Genomic DNA, 24,154 nt, shown 5'->3' on the forward strand with positions numbered 1-24,154 from the left:
TGGGCTGACAACCTGTTTCTTCTTTTTGTTTTTTTGTACTTTTTGGAGCAGCTCCAAAGTGACTGTTGGAGCTGCTCCCAACGGTCATGAATATGACGTTGTCCCTTTAAGACTCTTGTATCATAAATAGGCCACATGAGGCCTTGTATTTCTCAACTCATTTTATGAGTGTCTCTATGCAATAACAAATTTATTTGACCCTTGTGTGGGTGGTTTGATGATTCAATCAAGTATTCTACTTGATTAAAAGTGTGTTCTTGCATGTTTATTGGATTTGATCCATTTCATTACAATAACATCTTGATATTGCCTTTGTGGCTATGTCACAGGGATTCACCAAGATAGGTGCCGCATCGACGCGACGCGGGTGCGCGTGCGGGTGCGGCACCCAGTGCGGTCAACCCGACCCTTGGTGCGGTCAATGCACCTAAGGTCATTTTGGTCCATTTTTTTATTAAAAAAAATCTGCTTTCGAAAATAAAAAAAAGAGACCCTTGCTTTAAATTCATTTAAAATGCATTGAACAACATTATTTTCAAGTGAATAAATTCTCATTAAACTCTCTCTCTCTCTCTCATTTAATAGTAATAAAACTTCCTCTCATCCACCAAAAACATAAAACGAGTTTCTCAACAAGGCAGCTTTGGAAAGTGTTGATAATAGAAAACTATTTCCTAAAATCTATCTTGGAAATTAAAAGCTTTCATTGAGAATAGGAAAGGTCTCCTAAAGTCCAACGTGTAAATTAAACCCATATTTTGAAATTTTAAATGATTTTATTTAGATTCTTGGAAATTAAAAGCTTTCATTGAGAATAGGAAAGGTCTCCTAAAGTCCAACGTGTAAATTAAACCCATATTTTGAAGTTTTAAATGATTTTATTTAGAAGTTTCAATTTTGGACCCCCCTTATATATATATAATTTTTTTTTACATTTTTGCCCCTGCTGCACCCCCGCACCCTAGGTTTTTGAAAGTGCCGCACCCCTGCACCCGCACCCATGTGACATAGCTTTGTGGTTACTCCTGAATGTGTGCCTTAATATCATGTGTGATTGTTTTTGTTTTGGATCAGATTTAGTTATATTCTTTTGTCTTCCTCCACTTTGATTGATATTTTCACTACACAAAATCTTGACTTAATGTTTTCATCTTTGTTATGGCCACATTCGAAACAATCCTAGAAATATGTCATTTAGGATTTTCTATAAATCTTGGAAAATCTTGATAAGTATTATCTTAAAATAAATTTTCACATACAGCAACAAAATCAACAATTCAAAATAGTGCTATTTGATCTTTTTAATTGTTTCCTCATTATATCTTTGTAATATTGTGATATTTTAAACTATTGATGGTTCTGCCACCGTGGTTATGATAATGGAATTTAACATGCCTGATATGATAATCTTGGAGCTGAAACTGCTTTGTTGTTCTACCCGTTTTTCAATATTAGGTGAGAAAACTGGTTCATGCTGGGCAAGAAGTAGTTATTGTTGGAGGTGCTCATGCACTACATCGCCATGAAAAGTTGGCAATTGCAGTATCAAAAGCATTACGTGGTCACTCTCTCCAAGAGACAAAGAAGGATGGTCGCTTCCATGTTCACACTAAAACTTTCTTGGATGGTGCAATTCTCAAAGAAGTAAGTCCAATCTTACCGTGGATTTTTTAGATGCAAATTTGTCACTAGCTGGCATTCAGAAATGCCTCTGTTGGCTATAGGTGTAGTTATTCACGTCACTTGTTCCCGTGAATAATAGGTGCTATTGTGAAATAAAATTTGATCACCTTGAAATCTTTTCTAATAATTCTGAAAAGAACATTGTTCTGGATTAATCAGGCATGTGGCATAGTCTCAAGGTTGACACTGAGATGGAACTGAGTAGAAAGCCTAAAGCTAGAACCTCTAGGTAGGGTCTTGTATGGGTCAGGTTGCAAACGTGAGAAGTTTTATATCCTTCACGTGAAAGTGATGTAACTTTAGTTTCCCATGCATGTTATCATAGGTGGTGGCTTCTTTGTAATTTTATCTATATGTACCTTCTGTCCCTTCCCAACATTTCAACTCTGTTTTTTTCCTTGATTATGGGAGAATCCACCACTTTGGTTTGGACGCCCTGTTATGGGCCAAGAGGTGCCACACTGAGTGTGGCCCTGTTTTGGCTTCAGGTTATGTAAGACTTAATGTGTACTACCCCCTCCCTAAAGAGGGTAGCATTAGAAGGGAGGAGAGAGACTTAAAACTATGCTCTCTCCCATGTTTTGGCTTCAGGTGATGTTAAATCTTTCTTTTGCTTTGCTTCTCAGTGTTAGAAACTTAGAACTATACTCTCTCCCATATAGTGGTAACTTCTTCTTTTCATTCTAATCTTGTGTGGAAGATTATTAATTTGTAGGAAATGGAACGATCAGCTGATGTGCTTGCTGCTGGTTTGCTTGAGGTTTCTGATCCTTCCCTCTCAAATAAATTTTTCCTTCGCCAGGTTGGTGGTGTTTACTCTCTTTTTATTTTTATATGATTCCATTGAGAACAAAAATTCAGGCTTTGGTTTTATTGTTTTCAATGTCTTGTACTTAAGAATTTATTAGGTTGAGTTGTGACTTCTCAGCACTGGATGGACGAGTCTGCTGACTCAGATGATTCCATAATCAAGCATCGGCCACTTTGGGCTACTTACAGCCCTACCTCTGCCAAAGATAAGAAGAGGAGTAAGAAGCAGAAACATGGGAATCTGTATAGAACCTACGGGACCAGAGTTGTACCTGTGTAAGTATAGGTTATGACCTTAACTAATTTTTGCATGAAGTTAAAATTCTCAGGTATGAATTCTTTTTTTCTTTCAGAAATACCTCTTCTGTTGGAACTGTTGATCTAGCAGTAACTGTTATAAATCGGTCATGAGATCTTGAGTTGTGAGTTCTGTTATGGAAGTTTCTACGTATTTTCAGGAGTCAACCTAGGCACTTCCGAAGTTAGTTTGCCATCTCATTTGACACACATCTGTGAATATGTTGGATTTTTGACATGAGAAATCACACTACCATCAAGAAGCGAAACGACACTTTTATATAAACAACGAATTGAATTCCTATGGGAAAGGGATATACTCCTATTTAGATTATAAATGACAATCCATTTTCTATATCTTCTTCAAGTCACTGGGATGTATCGGCGTAATATCTTGAATAATTCATGGACAGAGAAGTCAAAGGAAAGAACATTCAGAATTTTCTTCTCATTGTAGAAACATGTACACTAGTATGCTCTCTTTTACATGCGATTCTATATTTATATGTTGAAGTTCATGTATTGTTTGCTATTTAGTAAAATATTAGTAATTATGGTTTTTGCTAGATTTAAGGCATTATAAATTTGTTTTTTTGTTGTATTTAATTTACAATAATGACCTAACTTTATAATTGTATAGATTAAGAATAAGAAGATTGCTTTTGGTCACATGGGTATGATTTTAACATCTATTTATTTTTAAGACCAAAAAATTTAGTTAGAAAATCTTGGATGCAGTGGTAATATCTGAATGTCATGTAGTATGACAGCTTAACTCTTTTTCTTTTGAATTCTACGTAACTTCCTTCTTAGACACTGGTTTGTCACTTCCTGCTACCCCCTTAACTGTGAACTTAGAAAACCTTCACTTGTCACTTCCACTTCCTACCTTCCTCTTCTGTGCTGCTTCCTTCTCTGTCAATTTCAGACTTCCGACAATTTTGGTTTACTGCGTCATAGCTGGAGGAGATCCATGCTGTCATTCTGATTTCATCATGGTCAGCTAAATTAAAAAAAAGGTTGTCTCAATGAGATTTTTAATCCAAAGACTTTTTATTTGTTAAGGTATTTCATGTTGGATTAACCACCATGATTTACGTGGTGGTTATCCACGATGTGGATTCATCCCCACATCTGGATTGATCGCTTTCGTTAAACCCACACATAATCAAGGGGGAACGGTTGCACAAACCGTTCCCACTCTGTGCCTATAAAGGGGTATCATGAGCGACCCCCTTATCACTGCAGATACAGAGTGAAAAATAGTTTTCACATACAGGGAAATACGAGAGAGGGTTTAGAGTCTTACCTCTCCATTTGGAGTATTTCCATCCGGTCGCGGGAATCGGTCCTGTTCACTGACTGCATCTGGCAGCCTGCGCTTGTTGAGGGCCGCAGTCCGGCTGAGGAGAAACCACATCCTTTGCTCCAGTCACCACCAGTCCGGTTTTCCCCTGCTCCAGTCGACCTCCACCTACAACAGTTATATAATGACGGCATCAGGTACTCCAACCCCCTTGTTTTTCTGTTTTTACACAGATACAGTTTCTGCTGTGTATTTTTTTCTGTTTGTGCGCAGGCTGCCCATAAGGAACACCCAACAATGGGTTATGGGCTCACACCCCGCATCCGTTGCGCGGGGTGCGTCCTGGTCGTTCGGCAATGCAGGTCGCCGTGGGGCGACGCTACAGTTGGTCGCCGTAGGGCGACAAAACAAAAAAAAGGGGGTTTCAGATTTTTACCTGTGGTCGTTGGGCTACAGGAGCATCAGCCATCGCCGGTGGATGCCGCAGAATGTCGCCGATCTAATGGTCGGCATCTGTCCGGCAACGCACAAGGGTTTAAAAAAAAATAACTTTTTTCCCTATTTCCTCTACCGTCGGGCGACGAGAGGTGCAGCGCCGGTCCGAGCTTCGTGAAGGTCGCTGGCAGGTGTGGCGACATTGGTCGTCGACAGGTGTGGCGACATGGGTCACTGGCAGGCGGCATGGGTCGCCGTCGGCGATTTGGGTTAACCCTAACCACCTTTTGCAGAAAACAGAAAACCCTCGGGTTTTCTGTTTTACAGTTTTGTTTTTAATCGGATGGAACCGGATCGGGTCCAGTACAGGTTCAGACCCGGATTCAGTTCATGCCGGGTCTGACCTGGATCCGGTTATAAACCAGGTCCGACCCAGATCAAGTTAAAACCGGGTCATACCCGGATCTGGTTATATACCGGGTTCGACCCGGATCAAGTTAAAACTGGGTCAGACCCATATCTGATTATATATCGGGTCAGACCCGGATCCAGTTATATATCGGGTCCGATCCGGATCAAGTTAAAACCGGGTCAGACCCGAATCTGATTATATACTGGGTGCGACCCGGATCAAGTTAAAACCAGATCAGACCCAGATCTGATTATATACCGGGTCAGGACCCGGGTTCGACTCGGATCAAGTTAAAATCAGGTGAGACCCAGATCTGATTATATGTCGGGTCAGATCCGAATCTAGTTCAAGCTGGGTTCGACCCGGATTCAGTTAAAGCCGGGTTCGACCCAGATTCAGTTAAAGCCGGGTCCGACCCGGATCCAGTTTGAACTGGTTCTGACCCAAATTCAGTAGGATCCAGATACTATTTGGCCTGAACTAGATCAGGGAATGATTCAGCCCCTTTCGGGACCGGTTCAGGGCCGTTTTTGACCGGTTCTTTCCAGTTTCTCACCGGTTCCGAGATGCTAAAACCCTGTTTTCATAAATATAAGAAAATACATGGATTTTGGCATACGGTTATAGGGTTTTTATGAACCTTTGTTCATACTTGACACTGGTTCATAAGGTTCAGAACTGGTTCAGACCTTTGGATAACCGGCTCGGGACTGTTTCAGACCGGTTCCTGCTTGAGGACCCAGGGTTTTACCCATTTAAGCTTGACTTTTGTTATTGTTCATGCATTTTATTTGTAATTATGCATGCATAAATGTGTGTATAGTATTGGCATCAAGGATAACTAGATGACTTAGTGAATTCATGTCACTAAAGTGACTGAATACACGTATGTTGTCAAAACTTTGTACTATCATATGGTTTTAGCCAATATTACTGTTGTACTTAGATTTATGAAACGATAAACGACCCAAAGGTTGTTTTATCGTGTTTGAAATATAAGTAGGGTGGAATAAGGTAAATGTGTCGAGATACATCCAAAGGTACCTTGTGTCGATGGTCTAACTTCACAAGAACCTTAGTTTTATCGAATATGGTCGGTAGGCGAAGTGGTTTCGCATGTCGAAGCTTTTACCAAAGTAGGACTCCGATGACCCCCTTCACTCGCCTGAAAATAAGCATATTAAGGGCCTTTATTCTTTTGCTTTTTCCATTAAAGTTTTAGTCTCGTACAAATGCTTCTTGATATATGTCTTTTGTAGCGCAGTTTCTAGTCCTGTGATTTTAGATGACTCTAGCTGTATATCTTTTTTAGATGGATCAAATTTTAGTGATTGAAAAAAGACTCTACTTTTTACATTAGGGTATATGAATCTGGATCTGGCCCTAAGGATAGAAGAACCTGCTGCTCTAACTGATCAAAGCACTATTAATCAAAAGACTGCTTTTGAGAAGTAGGATCGCTCGAATAGACTTAGCCTGTTGCTTTTGCAATCTAAGGTGGCTAAGAATATTCGTAGTGTCATACCACAATGCAGGACAATTAGAGAGTTTTTAAGTGCTATTGAAGCACAATTTGTGAGTTCAAATAAGGTCAGAGCCAGTACCCTGATGTCTAAACTCATATCTATGAAATATATTGGAGGGAGAAACATTCGCCAGCACATTTTGGAAATGATGAACATAGCGTCTTAGCTAAATGACATGAAGCTCACCATCTCTGATTCTTTCCTAGCGCATTTAGTTCTAGCGTCCTTACCCTTGGAGTATGGACCTTTCAAAATCTCTTACAACACATATAATGACGAATGAATGTTCAATGAACTTATGTCCAAGTGTGTTGAATAAGAAGAGAGGTTGAAAGGTGAGAAGATGCAGAGTGCACATATGACTTCTCATGCATCCAAGGTAAGACAAAAAAAGAATGCATTTAAGAGAAATGCTAGAAAGAAACCAACAGGGGATAAGACATCCCAAGGCAAACAATCCGACTCTGATCCTATAAAGTGTTTCTTTTGCAAGAAGAAGAGACACAGAAAGATAAATTGCATAAAGTACAAAAAGTGGTTGAAAAAGAGAGGTAATTTGTCATTTGTTTCTCATGAATGTAATTTATTACAAATTCTTGAAAATAGCTGGTGGATGGACTAGTGGATGGATTCTGGTGCTAGTGTTCATATTTCCAACTGTATACAGCCCTTTCTGAGCAGAAGGGAACCAACAATGCATGAGAAGAGCATCTACTTGGGAAATAAAATGCGTTCACATGTGAAGGGTGTTGGAACCTACAGGATTACTCTAGATACAAGCGTAGTTTTGGATCTTCATGATGTCTTTTATATTCAATTATATAGTAGAAACATAATTTTAATTTCGAAATTGGATAAATTTGGATATTGTTTTAAGTTTGAAAATTTCAAATTGTTCATTTATAGAAATTCAATTGAAATTGGTTCTGCATCAGTTTATGATGGTTTATATAGATTGAACGTGAAGATCCAAACTCAGGAGTCCCTGACTTCTGAATACGCATTGGTTGAAAATAAACGTAGCTTGATAAATGATAAATCTTACATGATTTGACATCGAAGGTTGGGTCATATCTCTGAAAAGAGAATAAAGAGACTCATAAATAAAGGGATCTTGAAATCTCTAGATTTTACCGACAATGACCCATGTGTTGATTGCATAAAGGCTAAGCATACAAATACATATAAAGAGGGTGCCAAACGCAGTAGTGAGATATTAAAGATAGTTACACAGATGTATGTGAACTCTTTTTTCCCTGTTACACAGGCGAAAAATATTTTGTCACCTTTATTGATGACTATTCTCGGTATATGTATCTCTACTTGATCTTTGAAAAACCTGATGTGAGATCTTGTCGAGTTACTTAAAGGAGTAAACCGATAAAGTTATTAAAATAGTCAGGTCTGATAGAGGTGACAAATATTATAGTAGGTTTACTGAGATGGGGCAAAGGGAAGGTCCATTAGTGCGATTTCTCAAAAAGGAAGGCATTATGCCTCAATATACCATGCCTGGTAGTGCTTATCAGAATGATGTAGCTGAAAGGAAAAATTTAATGCTTAAAGAAATGGTCAGAGCTATGTTGAATTATTCAACACTTCTCATTAAGTTGTGGGGTGAAGCCTTAAGGACAACTGTGCATATTTTAAATAAGGTACCTACAAAATTTGTGCCTAAAACTCCTTACGAGTTGTGGACAGGTAGGAAACCATCTTTATCTTATATGCACATATGGGGATGTTCTGCAGAGGCTAAGTTGTATAACCCCCGCATTAAAGCCTTTGATCCAAGAACAACCAGTGGATATTTCATTGGTTATCCAGAAAGATCAAAAGGGTACAAGTTTTATTTCCCATCTCATTCACTACAGATTGTTGAAACATATAAGGCAAAATTCCTTGAAGATGGTTCAGTAGGATTAAGTGTACTTCAAAACCTTGGTTTTGAGGAAGTACAAGATCCAGTTTCGTCACCTATTAAGGAAAACATCGAAAGATACTACATTATTATTCCTAATGATGATGTGGTTGACCATTCGGTTGTTGATGCACAAATCTAAAGTGAACCTATTGTGGACAATGCGGAACAACACGAACAGGATGATCAGGTTCAATCTAAGCCTGAAGAACGACCGGTTTGCAGATCCACAAGAATTAGGAGATCTGCCATACATCCTGATTATGTGGTGTACCTTCAGGAGCCTGGTGATTGTTAAAATATGTGTATTATCGTCATTTGTAATCTCGTATATATTTATATTCATATATATATATAGATACATATATATATATATATATATATATATATGTATATCTATATATATATGAATATAAATATATATTCTTTATTCACCCAAAAGGGTATTTATGTAAATTCCTGTTTTGCGCATATTCCACTTTGGAATATTGCTTGTAATTTTCCATTTTTATTTTTTATTTTTCTTCTTTTTTCCCTTTTTAATTTTCGGCTTTTGTGCCACATAGGGAGGCTCCCCAAAGAGTCGTTGGGGAGCCTCCAACGGTCACATATGTGACCGTTGGGGGCTCCCAACGACTCTCTTGGGAGCCCCCTTTGTGGCTCCTTTTCTTTCTTATAAATAGGGGCTCTCCCCTTTGTATTTTCTTACTTCTTGAGGGAGCTTATGCTCCATTTGTAATGGGGTTTTTACCCCTTGTCCATTGTTTCTTCAATGATATGCAACTTATGACTTTATGTCATATTTTTCCCTTTTTATGGGTTTTATGGGTTAGCACATTATGTGCTTGTGTTGTTTCCCTTTAATGGGTATATTTGCACTTCACGTGCATATGTATGGGTTCATTATTGAACCCAATGTATTCCAACTCACTTTCTAACATGGTATCAGAGCAAGGTCACAATGGGGTTGTCCTTGGGTGCAACGGAAAGCGTGTCGCTCAAGAAATGGTGAAGTATTCATTGCTCTTCCTTTTTGTTTTGAAGTTATTCGGTATGTATCCCTTTTCTTAAAGTATTATGCATTTGAAAATATGTTTCTTGCATATAGTTTGTTCGTTTAATGGTTATGATAGTTGAATTATGTCTTTTCACATTTCGTATGCTCGTATATTTTAGAAATATCTCCCTCAAATTTGGTGAACTCGTTTGTTGTTCAAATATATAATTTGCGTCTATCTAACTACTCATCGCATATAATACCAATTTATGGTTTTTAAAATTACCTTCAATTATGTGAGATTTATAATTCTTACATAAGTATCTCATGCTTGACCTATAAGTTAATTTTTAAAATTATATATATGATTTCTTGCTAAAGTAATGATCTTTGCTTAAAATTTCTTAATTCTCATATGAACCCTAATTTGATTTGAGTTCCTCTTTTTTATTATGAATTTTAGTGCATTTTTTGAAAAATTTGATATAATCCTTATATGAAAATCTCTCACATCTAAAATCTTTGTTGAATCCTAAAGTAGTTCTTGTTAATGATAACTTATAAGAACTCCTAAAAGTTTTTCAATGTTTCTTTTTTGAAAAATTGTTTATGATAAACCATTAGGAAAGATTTTTTAAAAAAAGGAATTTCTCACACTACATAGAGTGCATAGTTCATCTATTGCATCCTTTTGGTATAAATGATTTCATTTTTTCATCTTTATAAACTTGTTGGTTTGTATTTTTCATAAGGTTTCAGAACCTCTTAATAATATCTTTTAAAAATGCCTACATTGGCCATAATATGGTTTTCTTTGTCCTCAATTGCAATTGTTAAAGTTTGAGAATTTCAAGCATTGCTCTTTTTATAAAGTAGCTAAGGAGGTATTGGGTGAGTCTAAAGGCGGTGCACCACTAGGTAAGGATACATCATGGTGGAACGAGGATGTCAAATTAGCTATTAAGGTTAAAAGAGAGTGTTATAGAAATCTAAGTAAGAGTCGTGATAATGAGAATTTGGAGAAGTATATGATAGCAAAGAAGGAAGCTAAAAAAGTTGTTTGAAACGCGAGGGCTAAGGTATATAAGGAGGTTTATGACAAGTTGGATACCAAAGAAGGCGAGAAGGATATTTATAGGCTTGCAAAGATGAGAGATAGGAAATCGAAGGATTTGGGTATGGTTAGATGTATCAAAGATGAAACACAAAGGGTTTTAGTCAAAGATGAGGAGATTAAGGAGAGATGGAAAGATTATTTTGATAAGCTATTTAATGATAGTCATGCTCAAGATCTTGGAGACTTCTCCATTCCTTTTCATGAGATGAATCGTGACTTCATACGTAAGATTCAAAAGAAAGAAATTGCAGAGGCTTTGAAGAAAATGAAATCAAGAAGGGCAGTTGGCCCGGATGGTATACCTATCGAGGCTTGGAAATGCTTGGGAGAGAAAGGTTTAGAATGGTTGACAAATCTTTTTAACTTGATTTGGCGAACAAATAAGATGCCTAATGAGTGGAGGAAGAGTACTTTGGTGCCTTTATATAAGAATAAGGGTGATATACAAGATTGCACAAACTATCGTGGTATAAAACTCATGAGTCATACTATGAAACTTTGGGAGAGGGTGATTGAGTCTAGGTTGAGGAAGGTTGTCATGGTATCGGAGAATCAATTTGGTTTTATGCCTGGAAGATCAACTATGGAAGCTATACATCTTCTTAGACAACTTATTGAAAGATATAGAGAGAGGAACAAAGATTTGCATATGGTTTTTATTGATTTAGAGAAGGCATACGATAGAGTACCTAGGGACGTTCTCTGGTGGACAATGATGAAGAAAGGTGTTTCTCTCAAGTACATTAGTATAATTAAAGATATGTATGAAGGAGTAGTAACCAATGTCCGCACTTGTGGAGGGGTGACAACCAATTTTTCGATAACGGTTGGGTTACATCAAGGATCTGCTTTAAGCCCTTTCCTATTTGCGATAGTGATGGATGAGCTTACGAGATCAATTCAAGAAAATGTACCGTGGTGTATGTTGTTTGCTGATGATATTGTTTTGATTGATGAGTCTAGAGCTGGGGTTAATGCTAAGTTAGAATTATGGAGACAGACATTGGAAGCTAGAGGTTTTAAGTTGAGTAAGAGTAAGACTGAATATATGGAATGTCGGTTTAGTAAGCAACGAAGTAGTGATGGGAGTGTAGTGAAGCTTGGTGAGCAAGATATACCGGTGAATGATTATTTCAAATATTTGGGATCCATCATTCAAAAGTATGGAGAAATTGATGGAGATGTAAATCATAGGATAAAGGTTGGGTGGATGAAATGGAAAAGTGCTACTGGAGTGCTGTGCGATCGTAGAATGCCATTGCGGTTGAAGGGAAAGTTTTATAGGACGACTATTAGACCCGCTTTACTATATGGTACGGAATGTTGGGCTGCCAAGAGACATCATATTCAAAAAATGAGTGTAGCTGAGATGCGGATGCTTAGATGGATGTGTGGAAATACAATAAAAGATAAGATTCGGAACGAAGAGATACGTAAGAAGGTAGGTGTTGCACCCATTGAAAATAAGATGCGAGAGAATCGTTTACGGTGGTTTGGACATATTCGGCGAAGGCCTAATGATGCTCCAGTTAGAAGGTTGGAGAAATGGGAAAATATATTAGTTAAAAGAGGTCGGGGTAGGCCTAGGAAGACTTGGATGAAGATGATAGGAAAGGATATGAATGCTTTGAACCTCACCGAGGACATGGCGTTGGATAGAAATGATTGGAGGAAAAGGATTCATGTGGAAGACCCAAAATGAATTTCTTTTTTGGTTCATATCGCTGACCCCAATTGTTTTGGGATGAAGGCGTAGTTGTTGTTGTTGTTGTTGCTCTTTTTATAAAGTGCATACTTTGTCACTTTTGTGTATTTTTGTATTTTGTGCACATTTGTTTCTCAAATATTTGCGCTTGTATGCATTCCCTCTTTTTTTATGAAATACATGCCTTAGTGCATGTTTGTTTACACCTTGGTGTGTATTTGTTCAAGTATTGTATGAGTGCCTTCGTGCACATCTTTTATAAAGCCTTTTGTGCTTACATGTATATTGTCTCTTCGTAGACATTTTTGCATTATGGAGCCTTTATGCACATTTCTTTTTGTGAAAAATATAATGAATTTAGATATTGAGTCATTTTTAAATCATTGTAAGTGCTGTTAGCACTTTGTATGTTTCCGCATATCTCATCACAATCAAAGGATTTTTTAAAATTGTTGTATGGGACTTAATCCCTAAATCTATAAATTTTCAAGTGTTTTAAATATTCTTTCCTTGAGTATTGTGTTAAAGCCTTCTTTGTGAACCATTACGGTTCTTATGATTTCTTTGATTAAAAGTTTGAGTGTCTTGATGAATTCTTTATGTTGTTGTGTTTATTGCTTAATAAGTTTTTGGTATAAATGACTTGTTTGAAGATTAAGCATAATTTGTGTTTATGCAAAATTGTTGTTATAAAGCACATTATTGATTATTGGACCTTTTTTAATCGGTCCTCTTTTCTTTGAAAAATGATTCCTAAAGTGTTTATTGCCTTTTTGTGGCATTTATATTTGTCCATCACATGTTATTTAATGCATCATTGTTTTGGCCTTATTATTGTTTTATTAGAGATGTTTGTTGAGGTGAGTTATGGGCACCTCGTGTTATATTATTTTAGATTGTCCAAATTGCCATATTATAGATGGTGGTTGAGGTGAGTTATGGGCACCTTGGGACTCTAGAATGATTTGGTATATGATCTCTAATTATGAGTGTGACACTCGTTGTTATGTCTTTTTAGATTGTCCACTTACCATATTATAGATGGGGGTTGAGGTGAGTTATGGGCACCTTGGGACTCTAGAATGATTTGGTATATGAGTGTGTCACTAGTTTGATGTTGGCCATTGATCTTATGGATGCTCTTATTTATATATAAATGTGATGGGTATATGATGTTTGAAACCTTAAAATGTTTTAAGGTATATTGAAATCAAGGTTTTAGGGATTATTGCCCAACCTTCTATTGTTTATGAAAATTATGAGTGCATTTGCACATTTGTGATTTTGTGCCTTTTTGCACAAGTGTTTCATATGTTCTTGGTGTGCGTATGTTCACACATTTATTTTCAAGAATTTTACTTTATCGATTATAGTATCTTGTTGAAGATATTTTTTTACATGCATGTTATTGTTATAAGAATTCATTTTAAAAGGAGTATTGTTTTATTCGAGGTTTATTTTCATTACAAGTTTATTGCCTCAAAAGTCTTTTTCTTTTATGCCCATTATCTAAGTGTCATCATATGTAGACAAGAATTTTATTACACCTTCGTGTGTTTTTAGCCCTTTGTTGGCTTTTTGCTCTATAAATCGTGACTTCATGCGCAAGATTCAAAAGAAAGAAATTGCAGAGGCTTTGAAGAAAATGAAATCAAGAAGGGCAGTTGGCCCAGATGGTATACCTATCGAGGCTTGGAAATGCTTGGGAGAGAAAGGTTTAGAATGGTTGACAAATCTTTTTAACTTGATTTGGCGAACATATAAGATGCCTAATGAGTGGAGGAAGAGTACTTTGGTGCCTTTATATAAGTATAAGGGTGATATACAAGATTGCACAAACTATCGTGGTATAAAATGTTAAAACATATGTAATAATACCATAATACCCGATAGGGGTATTATGGTCATTTCACAAAGTACCCCATAGGGGTACTTATTTTGTTTCTCTTATTTTACTGTTTTTTATTTTTCTTTTTATTTTTTAATATGTATTTTTTGGATACCGAAAAGGGGCCCCACAATGGAGTCGTTGGGGCCCCCAACGGTCACATATGTGACCGTTGGGGGCTCCCAACGACTCTATTGGGAGCCCCTTTGGTCTCCTTTTCTTATAAATAGGGGGAACCCCCCATGTATGTTGTATTGCTCTTGAGAGCTCCTCTTCAATAATAGTGATATTATTTTTCATGTGTGTAGCCTTTTTATAAGGCCCGTTGTATATCCCTTAGTGGATTTTCTCTCTTGTGCTTGTTGCATTTGTCCGTGTGGGACATAGTGAATGCTTTAGCATTCTTGGTTTCTTCCGCTTATTTCATTACATGGTATAAGAGCCATAAGATCTTCTAAAGGTAAAATCTTGTCTCTCTCTACTTCCTTTCTTTCTCACATCTTCCTTGTGTATCAATGGAAGTCAAGATCGATCTATCATTCAAACTCAATGGAAAAAATTACATGATGTGGGCATCCGCAATCGAGAATAATCTCAAAGGCAAGAAGCTTTGGGGTTATGTTATGGGAACCGTTCCGGAACCCCAACTTAAGCTCACAAAGATGGAAGGAGATCAAGAGAAAGCACTTGAAGGCGATGCTCGTCTCAAGGCCATTGAAGATTATAATCATCAAATGGAAGATTGGGAGAGCAACCATGCAAAAATCCTTGCATGGTTTATGAATAATGTCGAACTTAAGGTATGTGCAAATATTGCAAAATTTCGCCGGGCAAATGAAGCTTGGTTTTTTATGAAGGGTATGTTTACCCAAAAGGATCTTGCAAGAGCTTATTTCTTGCAAGAAAAAGTAAGAACCACAAAACAAGGCGACATGAGCATACAAGATTACTATAGTGCTCTAAATCCTTTCTGGGATGAATTGGCTCTTTTAGAGCCTAAATGGGTATCTATGGAGGATGTGGTTCTAAGACAAAAACAAATGGAACAAGATAGATTGTTGCAATTTTTATTTGGGCTTCGTCCCGAATTTGAACAAGTGAGATCCTCACTTCTCCATAGATCCACTTTTCCTCCCTTAGAAGAAGCTATTGCCGAGATTACTCAAGAAGAGACTAGGCATAGCATGGGTAAAAGCATAGAGGAAGTTCTTGCCGTATCTAAACCCGACAATCATGTTAAAACATACAAACCACCTCATTTTGGTAAGCAAGGGAGTGGTGGAAGAAAAATGATTATATGTCACCATTGTTATGAGCCGGGACATATTAAACCCGTTTGCCCAAAGCTAAATGGGGCATTCAAGCCAAAGGTGGCTTCCGTTGAAGAATCCACCACCAAAGAAGATGACGGCAAGAACGGGGATCTCAAAGACACTCTTGGACAAATCTCCTTGGCTCTTCAACAAATCTTAAAGGTCACTTCTTCCACCTCCGGTGCCGCCATTGCCTCATCATCACCTCCCGGTACGTACTCTTGGATTTTAGATTCCGGAGCTTCTTTTCACATGACCCCTCATGAAAATGCATTAACCAATGTGCACACCAATTCAAAAATGTCTTGTGTCTCTACGGCCGATGGAACTTTTCTCAAAATAAATGGTGTTGGAACTCTTGATTCTAAAAATGTTCAAAATTTCCTTGTTCCAAAAGTTAGAATAGTTCCAAAATTAAATCTTAACCTCTTTTCCGTTTCTCAAATAGCCGACCATGGATGTGAAATATCTTTCTCATCCCAAGGGTGCTTTGTGCAGGATCTCCGGTCCGGGAAGCGGATTGGGCAAGGCCATAGGAAGGGAGACCTTTATTTTATGGATAATTTAATGCTTCCAAATACCTCATTTTGTACTTATGTCCAAGACAAAAATATTGAAACTTGGCATAAAAGGCTTGGACATCCAAGTTACTCTAAAATGTATCTTTTTCCTTTTGGACACAAGTTTTGTAAAGAAAAAGATATCAATTGCAAAGATTGCATTTTTGGCAAAATGAAGTCTACTCCTTTTCCTATTAGATCCTTTGTGACAACAAGACCTTTTGAATTGGTGCATTCCGATGTTTGGGGGCCATCTCCGGTTCTATCTAAAGGTGGTTATTCATATTATGTTACTTTTATTGATGATTATACTAGATATGTATGGATTTATTTTCTTAACTTTAAATCGGAAGTTTTTAACTTCTTTAAAGAATTCCATGCAAAAATTCAAAATCAATTTCAAAGTCAAATATCCATTCTTAGATCCGATTCGGGTGGAGAATACTTATCAAATGATTTTCAAGCATATCTAAAACAACATGGCATTTGTCATCAAAAATCTTGCCCAAGAACTCCTCAACAAAACGGTCTAGCGGAAAGAAAACATAGGCATATTTTGGAAACCACTAGATCCTTACTCATTTCTAAAAATATTCCTAAAAATTTTTGGGCCGAAGCTGTGTTAACCTCCACCTATTTAATCAATAGGATGCCATCTTCAAAATTGAATAATATCTCTCCTTATGAAAAACTTTTTAATATGACACCCGACTACAATCGTCTTCGGATTTTTGGGTGTAAATGCTTTGTTCTTTTACATAAAAGAGATAAATTGTCACCTAAAGCGATAGAATGTGTATTTTTAGGATATGGTGAAAATCAAAAAGGCTATAGATGCTTTGATCATAAAAACAATAAGTTATTTGTCTCCAAAGATGTAACCTTTTTAGAAGATGAAAATGGATTTGACATATTGGAAAAATCAAATGAAATTGATTATATGTTTATCAATGATCTTTTAGAAGATTCAAATGATGACTCTTTGAGTCATCCGGAAATTTTAGAAAATACTCATGATTCTCATGATGATGATGTATCACCAACTAATGGTGACAATCTCCAAGTATACACTCGGCGTGAGGAAGCCCAACCTATTAGTGCTTTAGAAAAATTCTTGCGGCTTAATGAACCCCTAGAAGAAACCTCCCTTAGGCGTTCTTCTAGAGAATCAATTTCACCTAATAGGTTTGTCTCATATGAAACTCTTTCACCTAAATATAGAGCTTGTCTAATAGCCTTGCATTCTTACTATGAACCCTCCCATTATAATCAAGCAAAAAGTATACCTCATTGGGTTGAAGCAATGAAAGTTGAACTAGATGCTTTAAATAAAGCTAAAACTTGGGAAATAGTTCACCTTCCTCCAAATAAGAAAGCTATAGGATGTCGATGGGTCTACAAAGTCAAAACAAAAAGTGATGGTTCCCTAGAGCGCTATAAAGCTAGATTAGTTGCTAAGGGATACTCACAAGAATATGGCATCGATTATGAGGAGACTTTTGCTCCCGTGGCTCGCATGACAAGCGTTAGAACTTTAATTGCGGTAGCATCATCTAAGAAATGGCCTATATTCCAATTAGATGTTAAAAATGCCTTTCTTAATGGTCAGTTGAATGAAGAAGTATATATGGATCCTCCGCCGGGAATCAGTGTTAACCAAGGTCAAACCCTTCGGTTATTAAAAGCCTTATATGGTCTTAAACAAGCCCCTAAGGCTTGGTATGATAGATTTAGTGCTATCATGTTACAATTGGGATTTCGCTCATGTTATACTGACACTGCTCTGTTTGTTAAAAATGCAGGTAATAGTATCATCATCCTTCTGCTTTATGTTGATGATATGATCATCACTGGCAATGATGAAAGCGGTATTCTTAAAGTTAAAAATATGTTAAAACATAATTTTGATATGTCTGATCTGGGTTTTCTCAGGTACTTTCTTGGCATAGAAGTTGCATACTCTCCTCGAGGGTATATACTGTCACAGATGAAGCTTGCTGCAGACATATGCTCCAAATCTGGGATTTCAGATGATAAAAAGGTGGAGACTCCCGAGGTTATCAATGCTAAACTAAGACTGGAGGATGGAGTTCTGCTGGACGATCCTACGCCCTACAGGCAACTCATAGGCTCCCTCACCTATCTGACTATCACCAGGCCCGATATTGCTCATGCTGTGCACTCTGCAAGCCAATTTCAGCATGCTCCTACATCTGTGCATATGAGTGTTGTGCTCCGGATCATTCGATATATTAAAAATACTTTGACTAAAGGGCTATTCCTATCCTCAATCTCTTCCTTAGATTTACTAGCTTATACTGATGCTGACTGGGGAGGAAACCCAAATGATCGAATCTCAACTACTGGCTTTTGTGTATTCCTAGGAGATTCGCTAATTACTTGGAGGTGCAAGAAACAACAGAAAGTCTCATTGTCTTCTACTGAAGCAGAATACAGGGCTATGGCAACCACTACAATGGAGCTGGTGTGGCTTCGAAGTCTTCTTCAAGATATGGGAGTCGAAATTACCGGGGCTTCGAAGCTTTGTTGCGACAACAAAAGTGCTATCTACATTGCCAGCAACCACACTTTCCATAAGAGGACGAAACATATCGAAATGGATTGTCATTATGTACGTGATGAATATCTTCGTGGGACAGTAACACTGCCATATGTCACTTCAGAATATCAACTTGCTGATTTCTTCACCAAAGCCCTGCCTGCTCCTCGCTCCTTGTTCCTCCTTGGCAAACTTTCGGTCATTCCCCCGTAAAGTTTGAGGGGGGGTGTTAAAACATATGTAATAATACCATAATACCCGATAGGGGTAATATGGTCATTTCACAAAGTACCCCATAGGGGTACTTATTTTGTTTCTCTTATTTTACTGTTTTTTATTTTTCTTTTTATTTTTTAATATGTATTTTTTGGATACCGAAAAGGGGCCCCACAATGGAGTCGTTGGGGCCCCCAACGGTCACATATGTGACCGTTGGGGGCTCCCAACGACTCTATTGGGAGCCCCTTTGGTCTCCTTTTCTTATAAATAGGGGGAACCCCCCATGTATGTTGTATTGCTCTTGAGAGCTCCTCTTCAATAATAGTGATATTATTTTTCATGTGTGTAGCCTTTTTATAAGGCCCGTTGTATATCCCTTAGTGGATTTTCTCTCTTGTGCTTGTTGCATTTGTCCGTGTGGGACATAGTGAATGCTTTAGCATTCTTGGTTTCTTCCGCTTATTTCATTACATAAAACTCATGAGTCATACTATGAAACTTTGGGAGAGGGTGATTGAGTCTAGGTTGAGGAAGGTTGTCATGATATCGGAGAATCAATTTGGTTTTATGCCTGGAAGATCAACTATAGAAGCTATACATCTTCTTAGACAACTTATTGAAAGATATAGAGAGAGGAACAAAGATTTGCATATGGTTTTTATTGATTTAGAGAAGGCATACGATAGAGTACCTAGGGACGTTCTCTGGTGGACAATGATGAAGAATGGTGTTTCTCTCAAGTACATTAGTATAATTAAAGATATGTATGAAGGAGTAGTAACCAATGTCCGCACTTGTGGAGGGGTGACAACCAATTTTCCGATAACGGTTGGGTTACATCAAGGATCTGCTTTAAGCCCTTTCCTATTTGCGATAGTGATGGATGAGCTTACGAGATCAATTCAAGAAAATGTACTGTGGTGTATGTTGTTTGCTGATGATATTGTTTTGATTGATGAGTCTAGAGCTGGGGTTAATGCTAAGTTAGAATTATGGAGACAGACATTGGAAGCTAGAGGTTTTAAGTTGAGTAAGAGTAAGACTGAATATATGGAATGTCGGTTTAGTAAGCAACGAAGTAGTGATGGGAGTGTAGTGAAGCTTGGTGAGCAAGATATACCGGTGAATGATTATTTCAAATATTTGGGATCCATCATTCAAAAGTATGGAGAAATTGATGGAGATGTAAATCATAGGATAAAGGTTGGGTGGATGAAATGGAAAAGTGCTACTGGAGTGCTGTGCGATCGTAGAATGCCATTGCGGTTGAAGGGAAAGTTTTATAGGACGACTATTAGACCCGCTTTACTATATGGTACGGAATGTTGGGCTGCCAAGAGACATCATATTCAAAAAATGAGTGTAGCTGAGATGCGGATGCTTAGATGGATGTGTGGAAATACAATAAAAGATAAGATTCAGAACGAAGAGATACGTAAGAAGGTAGGTGTTGCACCCATTGAAAATAAGATGCGAGAGAATCGTTTACGGTGGTTTGGACATATTCGGCGAAGGCCTAATGATGCTCCAGTTAGAAGGTTGGAGAAATGGGAAAATATATTAGTTAAAAGAGGTCGGGGTAGGCCTAGGAAGACTTGGATGGAGATGATAGGAAAGGATATGAATGCTTTGAACCTCACCGAGGACATGGCGTTGGATAGAAATGATTGGAGGAAAAGGATTCATGTGGAAGACCCAAAATGAATTTCTTTTTTGGTTCATATCGCTGACCCCAATTGTTTTGGGATGAAGGCGTAGTTGTTGTTGTTGTTGGCTTTTTGCTCTCTTGGTCTAGTAGCTGAATACACTTGTCTTGAGTGTTTTTATATGTAGACAAGGCACGTTGATTCACACCATGGTGTGTGATTTTTAGCCTATGTTGGCGTTTGTGTCCTTGTTCTAGTCGCTTAAGATGTATGCCCATGGTTGGCTTATTTCACTCATTTCAATTGCTATCATATATAGACAAAAGATGTATTATGTTTTAGCCCATGGTTGACTTATTACTCTTGTTTAAGTGTATTTTTTACGTAGACAAGAGATACTTTTTAGTCCATGTTGGCATGTATTCTCTTGTTCTTGTCGTAGATGCACTTATTTCAAGTATTATTATATGTAGACAAGAGGTTCTTTTACACACTTTTGTGTGTGTCTTTGGCCTTTAATGACTTTATATTCTTGATCTAGTAGCTTATACACTTGATTTATGGGTCTTGAAGGACTAATGAGGTAGTTGTTTGTAATTGATGAACTATTGTTGAAATTTGCAAAATTTCATTCATGACTTGTGTTTTTCAAATGAATCATATTTTTGATATGCATATCAAGTTGATTTCTTAGCATTTAATCGATATATTAAGTGCTTATGGTTTTTGCCACCCTTATATGTAGAATGTGTTTTTTGTCAATTAAGTGTGACTTTCATAATTAATTTTAAAACCTTGTGAACTCTTGGGTTTATTTTGCCTAAAGTATGCTTGGAAACTTCGTTTCTCTTGTTTGGGACTTCATTACATGTTTGAAGCATGATCATTAATGAGTTCTTTGAGTATTAATTCATTTAATGATAAGTATATGCATATGCTCTTTATGGCCTTTTTTGGGCTCTCATTCAATAAAGCATAGGTATTTTATGCCTCTTCGTAGGCTTCTTGTAGTATCCCTTTGTGGATCATTTTGTTATTCCCCATTATGGGGTTATATTTGTCCAATGTTGGACCTTATGAATGCATTATGCATTCTTGCAATTTATTTTTGCATAATTTGCTTCCGCTCAGTTTGTTTTAACATGATGTATGATTTTGAAACTTTAAGTGTCATTTCTGCATAATTTGCATACTTTCTAACATAGGTCATCCATAATTATGCTAGTTAGAAATGGTCCATTTGAGTAAAAGTGCAAAGATATGTTTTACTTGTTTCTTTGTTGATTCTCTACAGGATCGCTAAAGATGTGGAACATTAGATGCATCATGGATTCGATCGATGGGGAACTGGACTTGAAGACCTAGCTCAAACTGTCATAAAGATGGAGTTTTTTCTTAAAGACTTTTGAAGAATTGGACTTCGTCTCAAGACTTCCCTTTGATTTTCCAAACTTTCGGGTTTTTTCCCCGCAAAGTTTGAGGGGGGATGTTAAAATGTGTATTATCGTCATTTGTAATCTCGTATATATTTATATTCATATATATATATATATACATATACATATATATATATATATGTATATGTATATCTCTCTCTCTATATATATATATGAATATAAATATATATTCTTTATTCACCCAAAAGGGTATTTATGTAAATTCCTGTTTTGCGCATATTCCACTTTGGAATATTGCTTGTAATTTTCCATTTTTATTTTTTATTTTTCTTCTTTTTTCCCTTTTTAATTTTCGGCTTTTGTGCCACATAGGGAGGCTCCCCAAAGAGTCGTTGGGGAGCCTCCAACGGTCACATATGTGACCGTTGGGGGCTCCCAACGACTCTCTTGGGAGCCCCCTTTGTGGCTCCTTTTCTTGCTTATAAATAGGGGCTCTCCCCTTTGTATTTTCTTACTTCTTGAGGGAGCTTATGCTCCATTTGTAATGGGGTTTTTACCCCTTGTCCATTGTTTCTTCAATGATATGCAACTTATGACTTTATGTCATATTTTCCCCTTTTTATGGGTTAGCACATTATGTGCTTGTGTTGTTTCCCTTTAATGGGTATATTTGCACTTCACGTGCATATGTATGGGTTCATTATTGAACCCAATGTATTCCAACTCACTTTCTAACACTGATTTCATAGATATGGATGATGACCCGTTGACTGTTATGGAAACTGTGGAAAACAAACAATCTACACATTGGATAGAAACCGTGAAAGAAGAGTTAGACTCTATGGCTAAAAATCAAGTGTGAGATCTTATCGAGTTACCTAAAGGAGTAAAGTCCGTAGGGTGTAAATGAGTCTTTAAGACCAAGAAGGACTCCAAATGTAACATAGAGAGACATAAAACAAGATTGGTTGCTAAATGATTCACCTAGATGGAGAGCATTGACTATAATGAGACATTTTCTCTTGTCTCAACTAAAGAGTCATTGAGAATAATTTTGGCCCTTGTAGCTCATTATGACTTGGAGCTACACCAGATGGATGTGAAAACAACGTTTCTCAACGGGGATCTGAATGAAGAGGTATATATGGATCAACCTCTTGGTTTCTCTGAAAATGATCATCTGGTTTGTAAGCTCAACAAATCAATATATGGATTTAAACAGGCCTCCCGACAGTGGTATATTAAATTTTCCTAAGTCATTATGACTTTCGAGTTTACAGAAAACATTATTGATCAATGTATATACCTTAAGGAAGGTGGGAGTAAGTTCATTATATTGATGTTGTATGTGGATGACATTTTACTTGCAACCAACGATATAAAGTTGCTTTCAGAGACAAAACAGTTCTTGCATCACATTTTGATATGAAAGATATGGGTGACGCTGCTTATGTTCTTGGCATTGAGATCCGTCGAGGCCGAGCAAAAGGTTTTCTAGGCCTCTCCCAGCGATCCTATATGGATAAGGTGTTAAAGCGATATGGGATGGAGAATTGTTCTCCTAGTTCAACTCCCATATCAAAAGGTGACAAGTTGAGCCTAAACGATTGTCCATATGCCGATATTGACAAAGCACATATGAGTGCTTATCCATATGCATCAGTTGTTGGCAGCTTGCAGTACGCGCAGACATGTTTTCGACCAGATATTTTTTTTGCTGTAGGGGTGCTTGGCAGATTTCAGTCTAACCCAAATATACCTTATTGGAAGGCTGCCAAGAAAGTCTTGCGGTACTTACAAGGGACCAAAGATTATATCTTGACGTATCATAAAGTTGATCACCTCGAGGTCATTGGCTACTCAGATGCGGACTTAGGAGGATGCCTTGATAGTAGAAAGTCTACTACTGGGTATGTCTTCTTACTTGCTGGGGGCGCGATCTCTTGGAGGAGTGGGAAATAGACGACCACTGCTGCCCACACCATGGAGGCAGAATTCATAGCATTGTATGAGACTACCTTGCAAGCTATATGGTTAAAGAACTTCATATCATAATTAAAAGTGGTTGATTCCATTGGGAAGCCACTGAAGGTCTATTGTGATAATGAAGTTGCGGTGTCCTTTTCTAACAACAAAAGTACTACGTCATGTAAGCATATGAAATTGAAGTATTTTGTTGTTAAAGAAAGGACGAAGAATTATTTAGTGCATATTGTTAATATTGGTACCAAAGAGATGATCATTGATCCTCTTACTAAAGGGCTAGCACCGGGATTATATTCCGAACATGTAATGAGGATGGGCTTGTTAAACTCTTTTTGACATATGCATATAAATAAAGTGATCACTTTCAGTTCATGATTCT

The 24,154-nt window shown here is 37.4% G+C and overlaps 1 protein-coding gene across 2 annotated transcripts in view; it reads left to right on the forward strand.

The window, feature by feature from the left end:
• LOC149820638 (uncharacterized) overlaps positions 1 to 24,154 on the forward strand; it is a 65,896-nt gene that overhangs the window by 31,244 nt on the left and 10,498 nt on the right. For both annotated transcript variants that reach the window (XM_089983816.1, XM_089983815.1), the window contains exons 8-10: positions 1,456 to 1,644; positions 2,399 to 2,485; positions 2,612 to 2,769. In XM_089983816.1, the coding sequence (XP_089839942.1) occupies positions 1,456 to 1,644; positions 2,399 to 2,485; positions 2,612 to 2,769 (434 nt within the window). The remainder of the gene's footprint in view (positions 1 to 1,455; positions 1,645 to 2,398; positions 2,486 to 2,611; positions 2,770 to 24,154) is intronic.

This window comes from Nuphar pumila, chromosome 12 (genome assembly GCF_984573655.1).
Source record: "Nuphar pumila chromosome 12, dmNupPumi1.hap1.1, whole genome shotgun sequence".
In the NCBI taxonomy this organism is placed as follows: domain Eukaryota; kingdom Viridiplantae; phylum Streptophyta; class Magnoliopsida; order Nymphaeales; family Nymphaeaceae; genus Nuphar; species Nuphar pumila.